General features: G+C 38.0%; 1 protein-coding gene across 1 annotated transcript in view; it reads left to right on the top strand.

Annotated features, from left to right (window-relative positions):
- Window positions 1-74: 74 nt before the first annotated feature.
- Window positions 75-9,689, top strand: part of Smr (nuclear receptor corepressor smrter) — a 98,177-nt gene continuing 88,562 nt past the window's right edge. Inside the window, 1 exon segment of the mRNA XM_074092506.1 lies at window positions 75-284. Within this exon segment, the coding sequence (XP_073948607.1) occupies window positions 238-284 (47 nt within the window). The 5' untranslated portion in view covers window positions 75-237.

Here is a 9,689-nt window from a genome sequence, read left to right as displayed (position 1 = left end):
TGGACGGCCGCGCGCCGTGCAATGATGGCCGCCGTCACATTTGGCCAATGAGCGCAGCGCGGGCCGAACGCGCGTCCGTCCGGCGACAGCGCGACGTTGCGAGCTCTACCGTGAAAAAATATCAGATTCGACCTTCTTAGGACCCCCGGTTTTTTTTTTGTTTAGTGGTGTTATCATTCTGGTGCTTTGGTCCTTATCCAGTGATGTGCAGGTGGAGTTTTAGTGTTGTGTGTTGATATGGTGTGGTCGTCGCCTTGCGGGGAGGTCCTCATCGAGTTCTCAAGGTAACCCCATTTGCTTAGTTCACCTACAACGTGGCCGTATGGTAACGTGAGGTTACCCGGGCTTGCTCTGACGAACATATGTATTCTCTTTCTCTTCCGTCAATATCATTCAAACTGGATGGTACTTCCTTGATTTGTTTGCATAGGGCATTACGTTGGCTACTATGAATTGAAGCATCTCATTTATTGGACTAGGTATCAAGTCTAATTACAATCTTCTGAAATAGCAATGTGGATATATCTTATCACTATCGGTATAGCTGTCCGTTGTTGCTAAGCTCGGTTTTGATATCCAAAATGCTGTAGGTTAATGTCAGTAGTTACAAATTCGTAAATTTTTGCTAGGTACTATCTGGCAGTTGAATTGAAATTACAGCTATTTTACTGAATTCCCATTTGAACTTGGAAATTACATCGTGGACATCTTGGTCTTCATTAACCTTGTAAGTGCCAAGTTATCATGTCTCTAGTTAGCAGTTGAGGTGTCGTGATTTTACATTAGTTAATAGGTACATTCCGATCCCCGGAATTATAAAGATAAAACGTAGTCTATGTGTTAGATAAACGTATTAAATTAAATCCGAATTCGTCCAGCTGTTTCATCGTAAAAGACTAATAAAGACACGCATATTCGTAGCATAAGGAATAAGGATAATTTTCGTCAAAAAAAATGTCGTACATTAAGTCTAACAAACTACGGTGGTCTGTCCTAAGTCTAATACACTCGTGGTCACCCTAACAAAACTAAATACTAGCTGTAGCCCTATCTACAGGCTGATGCTAAACAAATGCCGCGCTTAGGGCGTATCGTACTACCTAACACTATCTATGCTATACTGTATACGACCCTACGTATAAACTTAACACCTATAGGTACAGCAGACACGTTTAACAGCTGTGCTGTTATTAACCTTTCAAGAAAGGCAATGTAGCCCTGACATCTAATTATAGCGTTACACACAAATAAACACACCTACACAAGTATGTAGAATGCACTTAGCATCTGATCTTTTATGCATAAGTATCTATTAGGTAGGTCTGTGTAGCTTAGGTATGAGATCTAGGAAAATTGTAAAGATATGGAACCACAATAGCTACGTATTAGAGCCTTGTGGTGATTTAAAATAATTGGCGCTTACGTTCTAAATGTTAAGGGCGTAACCGACATTTGCATGTAGTCGTGCGAGCCTTGTGCAATGTTAATGATTGTAAGTGAATATTTACGTACTCTAGATGTTAAGGGCGTAACCGACATTTGCATGTAAATATTTTTTACTTTATAAGAGACTTCAAAGGTGGTAAAGGTGGTGGTGGTGGTAGGCCTTAGATATAAAAATGAATATACATGACCTGAGACTCATTCACAAATATTCAGGAAATTTACCAAAATTAGGCCAACCACAATACTGCAAATTAAATGCATTTGTGGCTTGACAATGACGCTCACGTTTTTACATGAATAGTATCCAGTGTCTGAAATAGCAAACATTCTTGTTTATAAAATATTAGTCGATAATGAAAAACAAAATTCTTGCCAAGTGGGTTGCTTGTCTCTGCAGCACGTTGTGTCGTTGGTGACTGAAAGCCTTGATACTGATATCTCTGTTATAATATAAAGCTACTAGGTATTTCGTAGTCCGTTCGCACAATATAGCACAGTAACAGAAATTGTGGCTTTGGTGATACGACATTAAAATAAAATGTATACATGTGAGACACATGGAAGACCTACAAATACTGCCATAGCCCACAACGCATATATGTAACTAACACAAACTAAGCCAAAAGATGGGAACACATGTAGAATCTATGTACATACGTAAAAAAGGACTGTTTGTCGCACGTTAACTGAAAAATTTAAACCATGTAATTCTCTTCAATTAAAAACCCAAAAAAATAGCTCAGACATGATTCTTAAGATAAACAAGATTTTCAGTTGCCAAGTAGGTATAATTAAAATTCTTAATAACAGGCTAAGCAGTAAAAACTATATTTGTGCGCTTGAAGGTCAGACGGAGCGGAACTCCGTACGATATCGAGATAGGATCGTACTTGACCGTCGACAAGGACGAACAATATTTACTAAGGTTACTTGGGAAGGTGGAAGAAACGCTCAAAGTACTAGTTTTTTTTTTCAATAAGAACTTTGAGGACGATTCCTTGCTCCGACAATGGGTCCAAGTTTCCTGTAGGTAGGTATTCGTGAGAGAAATACATACGTGTCTGTGGTATTGTCAAACTAAATATTGAACTAGGCTTTTGTAGATTTTTTAATCATTTTCAACAATCACATCTGCTCGTAGCATAAAAAAAAGCTATGAAACGTCACTGCGAAGTAAAAAAAACAATGTATCAAACTTGAAAGTATGGATACATCACGAGACTATTTAAGGCCTAGACCCCAAAAGATAAGATGTTATATGATAATACGCTAAAAACTTGCCATTGTTTTCCACACAACATGTGTTTAATGCGTGTCGGTAAAAATAAATTTATCTAGAACGGCGAGTCGTCGAACCGAGACTTTGCACTGGTGTCTACTGTGTGTACTATTAACTAATCTACCTACTAAAAATAAATGACATTTAGTCTGATCTACGCGCGGCTTCTTCCGATTGGAAGTGTAATTTAGAGTATCTTTCGTAATTGTAGTTTACGTTATGTTACTAGGTGAAAGTTCAGTACACCTACAACATTTTATTGATTGTGTAATCGTCGTGTGAGCAATTAATAAATTTTCCAGTAAACGCCTCTTCGTATGTTACACCTTTATCATTAACTTATGCTAACTTAGTTTTATAAAATCATAGATTTCCTTGAAAAATGTTCTGCTGATAAAAGCAAATAATATTTTACCATTCGACCCTACTTTTTTCCCAAAAGGCCGACAGACAACGCATCCATAACTAAACTTATGTTATGGTTGTCCCTGAGCATAGCTTTCCATCAGGTACCCCGCCTGCTCGTTTCCCCCCTATCATAAACCTATAAAAAAACATTACGTTTCGTCATATGCTTACCAAATTCTACAAAAAAATCTATAAATATCGAAACAGTTCTCCAGTGAAGCACTTGCAGCAGGATGCGGGCACGTCTTCCATGCAAATATACACCGACCGGGTTATATACAAACAATGTATCTTTATAAACTAGCTTTATCTTTATAGCTTCCTCTCACAAATACATAAATCAATGTAATAACTTTACATAACCACGAATTTAAGTCGTATTGCGCTCTATCTCGACTACCTAAAATTTAGAATGAGATGGCGAGGGTAGTTCCAAAATTAAGTTATAATTCTTGCCGTGTTCTCCCCTGGCTCGATCCTTGTTTTTCGGCATGTTCGCGAAGAGAATACTCGGTGGTGTTTTTGCTAGAGTAAGCTTTATTTTGGCTATCAAAATCTTCACAGTAGGAAGAATATAAAGGCAGGTTTCTATTTTTTTTAAAGGAATTTACTCTGATGTTAAAATTAAGACTGCCACTGTCTCATCATCCTAAAGTATTTTGGCTTCGTTTATCATTGATTAGTTAGTGACCGAATTTTCTTTTCAGATGCCTTGAGTATGTTAGCTGTCATGAAGATGACAAAATGCTTAACCCATATGCTTAACAAATGCTTCCTAGTGTAATTCTAGGGTTGGGAGTACTAAAAGCTAGGCGATTTATCAAAGAAATATAAATGCATTTGGAACTGCTAATAACGATATCAGCTTCGTTACTAAAATCACGTTCAAATGATATGATACGCTTTGTTGGCATTAAAATTACGGAGCAACGGCTTATGTTGCTACCTCCGATACGTAATATTCGTATCGCATTACCTACCACACTTCAACAGAAGCAATGCTAAGTATCTAACCTGTGCAGTATACTTGTCAATCTCTTTGAAACCTTATAATAGCAACCTCCCACAGTGCACTACAAATAGAAATGACGATAAAAACGAAACCAAACACCTGTTAATGTGGCGCAGTAGAAACTTTACAGTACTGTCTCAGTTTAGTAATCCTAGGTCAAGTTTAGGCTTTACACCACTCAAACAATACCTACGACAATTAAACATGTTGGATTTTAATATTAAGATTCATTAAGTATGATTTGTAGTAATGTAAAACTTATTTTTTGCTAACCTAGCTTAAAACAAACAACCGTCGTCGTCGTCTAGAGATGTCACTGGCAATACTGGCATCGACCCTAAAACGCAGGCCGCATTACCCCTTTGTATGGCTATCCCAATTCTTTGCGCGAGATAACCGCCAGCTCTAGTCCCCTGAGGCCAGAACTAACCTACTATAAGACAAGTCTTTTAACACTTATTTGAATCCGTTGACCACGGCCCCATCGTTTCAAAAGCAAGTGCCGCAAATTCATGGTAGTCATTCAAACCAGAATATTTGCGACGCTTGCTTTCCTGAGCCTGCTCGGCAGCTGCTCCAGCTCTGAGCGCGGTGCCCTGGACTGGACGTGGGATGCGGCAAAAGTATCGACATAGGTCACCTCCCAAACCAAAGACCGCCCCAACGTGCAACGTCCACTCCACGGCATTGCAAAGTGTGTATAGTCTTAAATACTTGATGTTGTCTTTCGGGGTCTACTCTCTCAGTTTTCCTGGACCCTGAAGTAAGACGCGAAATTATTTCTTATTTGTCGACTTACTACGTTCCATTTCTGGTTAGGCTGGTTGACAAGATGATCGAAACTAACCATTATGGCTAAAGAAAAGAAACAAAACACAAGTGACAAACAATATTACATTTGTTTAATATACAGCTCTAGATGTTCTTAAATAACCAAGTTAGATGTTTGTTTTTGGTAATTTGCAAAACTGACATAGCAATGAATTAGCGGTAGTCTCAGTCGCTTTTTGTCCTAATTCTCCCAGTTTTTGTTCTTCTTTAATCATGATTTGGGTTTCCCACAAGCCCACGCGGACCCCCACGGCCCAGCAGTGGCCACGTGCGCCCACATGCGGTGGCCTTGACTCACGCTCCCGCGCATGCCTTAGAAACATGTTTACGCTCGTTTTTTTGGTCCCGTTGGTTTGGTCCTGCCACGAGTAAGAAATGCGAGCCGAAAAATTAAAGTATTCATCAGCGGTGGTGAATTTTAAGTCGGGCGTGCCTTGGACATTGCAAAGAATGTTGCTTAGAGGGTTCCTTACCTCAAAAGGTTTTTATAGGATCACTTCATTGTCCGGCTATCTCCTTTTCTGAAGATCGCGTGGAATTATCAAGTTAAAATAAAAGCGAAACACCTATGATTACTTGCTATTTTTAAAAATAGGTTTAGCAGCTGACACGATCGAAAGATACAATGTTTTAAAAGTGTCTTTACGTAAAAGAGTTCCTAAGACACCGCTGACACAGAATTAAAAACATAGCACTAGTTTAAGAGAGTGTAACTAAACTACGAAAAACACTGAACAGCATAATTATGTATTTTTTTATCACATGTTATTATACACAATAATAACACGTCGCAGTGCAAGTTAAAACTTGTGTTTGTATGTACTGTATTTGTTGTATGTGTAGCATTATTTTGTTTACAAATAAAGATTTTTACTTATTTTACTTGACATAACTTAAAATTTTATTTTATGCTATTCGAAGTAGCACTCAGTCGATATTTTTAGGGGCGTACATAGGGCATTATGACAAGTAAGTATTTTCCTCCCCAAAATAGATACCATGATATAAAAAACCGGCCAAGAGCGTGTCGGACACGCCCAAAATAGGGTTCCGTAGCCATTACGAAAAAATTAAGTAATATTTTTTTAAGGATTTCGTATTTTAAACGGAATCTTCCGGAAAGTTTAGGTATATTTTATACCTTAGGCTGCTATTTAGATTTACTCATAAACTACTAATAATTCTCAAGCAAACTTAGCCGTTATAGTTTTCCTTGAAAGTTTGATATACTTACTACCATCCTGAATTTTTTCAAATTTTTCCATTACACGCTCGATTTTAATGAAAATTTGCACTTTAAAGTTGAATATTTCGCAAACAAATCACTGAATCGAAAAATCGTCTTAGCAAACCCGTAATGGTTTTGAAAGACCTATCCAACGGTAGGATGAGAAAAAAAAACACTTTACGTCTATGGAAGGTACCCTAAAAAAATATTTTCTGAATTTTTAATTGTACCATTTTGTCGGCATAGTTTACCCGTCCGTGCAAAATTACAGATTTCTTAGCATTGATAGTTCCTGAGCAAAGCCGCAGACGGACAGACAGACATGGCGAAACTATAAGTGTTCCGTTTTTGCTATTTTGGCTCCGGAACCCTAAAAAGTATAAGTATGGTCGCCGAATCGAAACCTCACTTGTATAAGCACTAAATACGTAGCTACCGTCACAAAAACGTGACAGATACTTTCAAATAAGCATTAAAAAACATAGCGTGCCCGTGCGGTCGTCGGCCTTATATCGATACCTATAAGTCCTAATGACACTGTACCGTTATTAGTATATAAAAGCTACAATACCTAGCGTGCTACGTATTAGTATTACCTATAAATGGATGAACATGTGGAGTCATATTTTATAATGTAAGCGACTACATTGTTGTGGGCAAATTAGATGCCAGGATCTTGTAAGTCAGATTTATTCCATATCACATAACCAATGCGAGATCTCATCTGAACTGTTATAAAAAAGTATAATTTTGTTTGTGTATTTGTTGGTAAGTATGGAATATGGAAGAACTGGATCGATTAAAACATTGTATCAGTAATAAAAGGCTACATTAAATAGGTTACTTTTTATCCTATTAATGTCCAAATTTACTTTCTTTTGGTGAACGTAGCAGGTATTATTTAATGGTATATCAACAATTCAACAACGATTTTCCGAACTAAAATAGAATAAACTTGTATCACTAGCTAGAGACAGTTTTTGGCTTCTGTAGGTACCCCTAAAGGAAAAATACATGGAATCCTCGGTGCGCGAGTTTGACTCGCACTTGGCCGGTTTTTTTATAATTTAAAGTGACCGCATAATATTATTTAAAAACCTTTATTCTACATTCCGTCTGTTCGGCGTCTTGTTCGATATTTACCCACCTAATTACTAGATTAAATTACATACCCGTTCGCCTTACACATTGTTATCAATAAATGTTTGCTTTAATTTACAAATATGTCTGACTCAGAACCGTATGTTGTTTTGTATGATGCAATACTACGTCGCACATCCGTGCTATCATTTCATTACACGTGGAACGCATAAAACTTGTGGCGTGTCGCTGATTCTGTTGTGGCGTCGTTACGTGAAAAATTTTTTTGCTCAAAATACTTAAACGTCTGCTAGTTAATCACACATAAGTTTTTCTTTAATGAGGCGTAAATTGATGTATGAGGATTGGATTTTTTCAACGGCAAAGTTAAGTTTGTTTCAGTGCGTCTGCCTTCATTGTTTGTGTACTTGAGTATTGTTATATTTATATTAAGTATTTGGTACACGATTCCGACTCGCGCTTAGCCGGTTTTTTTCAAACAACAGACTGTACTGCACCAACGTTGACATAAAACAATTAGTTAGACAGTTTAGTTTATTTATATAAAACAGATGATATGTTGTATCTAAGTCGATAAGACTAGATATTTTACGACATGTTTTGCAATTTTACAAGTACTTTTTATTATGTATATTGTTTAAGTACCCTTCTCTGGCCAAAGACGAATATTAATTTGCCTAGGTATATTGAAAAAACCTAACTACGCTTAAGCGTATTCAATTCACAACAAAGCCTATTTAATTATTGCGTGACGAAACTGCAGGCAAGTTATCATGAACGTGACCTTTAAACTTACGACCTTACTCGCCCGTTTTTATTTCATTACAAAAAAAAAACAAAACTGCAAATTTTCAACACCACCAGTTACGCCCCACAAAAAGCGTAACTCCAACTTTCGACATATCAAATGACCTTCGAGCCGGCTGACAACAGCGTACGTACAGACAGATCCGATCAACAGTTCTATACATAGCTCTGTTAGCACGATGACCCTTCCCCCAGCGCCGCCATTCCGTGACGCATCGGCGTAACCGCCGCAGTAGGGCGTAAGCGCCACGCCGGAGATAAAAACAACACACTGTGGAACACTGAAGCCAAGGTCGCATTTGTAGTGAACTGGGGTTCTTTTGGGTCGTAACAGCGTTGCTATAAGCACGGGAAAGTGGTTGTATTTATTTTTGAACGGTACGCTCGGAACGCAAGTGCAATTCCGAGAAATTTTGTAACGCGTGGGGTATCTAGCGCGAGTTGTTTGATGCAAGATGACACCTAGTTTCGCTGCTACTGGCCTGGGGCTTTAAGAGATCTTTAAATTTTTTGGAATTTATTTTGTTCACGTTAGAGGTGTTGTTGGTTGTATTTATGTTGATTTGGTTTCAAAGGATTTGGATGTAATTTAATATGAACGTGTTTTTTTTTTATTCGACTGGATGGCAAACGAGCAAGTGGGTCTCCTGATGGTAAGAGATCACAACCGCCCATAAACATCTGCAACACCAGAGGTATTGCAGATGCGTTGCCAACCTAGAGACCTAAGATGGGATATCTCAAGTGCCAGTAATTTCACCGGCTGTCTTACTCTCCACGCCCAAACACAACAGTGCAAGCACTGCTGCTTCACGGCAGGATTAGCGAGCAAGATGGTGGTAGCAATCCGGGCAGACCTTGCCCAAGGTCCTACCACCCGCAAAATGCTGTTATGTTGGGATAGTCAAATTATGGCCGGGAATGATCAAATGGCTTCAGTCTAAGTCAAAATATCCTAAATCAATTTAGGCACTTATGAACGTAAAAAATCTACCACCGTTTCGGGAAAACCTTTGTTGACAAAAACTCTGCAAGAAACTCAACGAGGTATATTTTTTTAACGCAACTATACAATGTTATTTTTAATGATTTACATCAGTATTTAACAGAACTACATTTTTAACACAGGGTCGTCAATGCTGATCTGAACTGTTTCCGAACATCCCCGTCCAAGACATATTCATTAACTTCGCCTTAGATATTAGTGTTTTTGACAAGTTAACAACAGATTTGATTTTTTTATCTGTTTGATCAGTTGGAATGTTGTTATTAAAACGTATGCATTTTCTCAGAAACGAATAAGTATTTGGTTTTAGCGAGTCTACTTTACAGAGTTCCGTTCTATGTACGTTGGATCAGTATAGAAATGGTTCTACGTTCTATAGTACCTACCGAATTACCTGCCAATAAATTGACACTGAAAACAGTCCTGTTTTAAAAAAGGTTGATGACCTGATCGGATCGCTACTAATACCTACGTTATGTATAATAATTAATAAATATCTAACATCTTGATAAAGGTGACATTTGCGATACTTTATCATATCACCGACAGACAACGGATGCTAGAGAATCGC

Source organism: Choristoneura fumiferana, chromosome 9 (assembly GCF_025370935.1).
Source record: "Choristoneura fumiferana chromosome 9, NRCan_CFum_1, whole genome shotgun sequence".
NCBI lineage: Eukaryota > Metazoa > Arthropoda > Insecta > Lepidoptera > Tortricidae > Choristoneura > Choristoneura fumiferana.
This window is presented reverse-complemented; position numbering and strand designations above follow the sequence as displayed.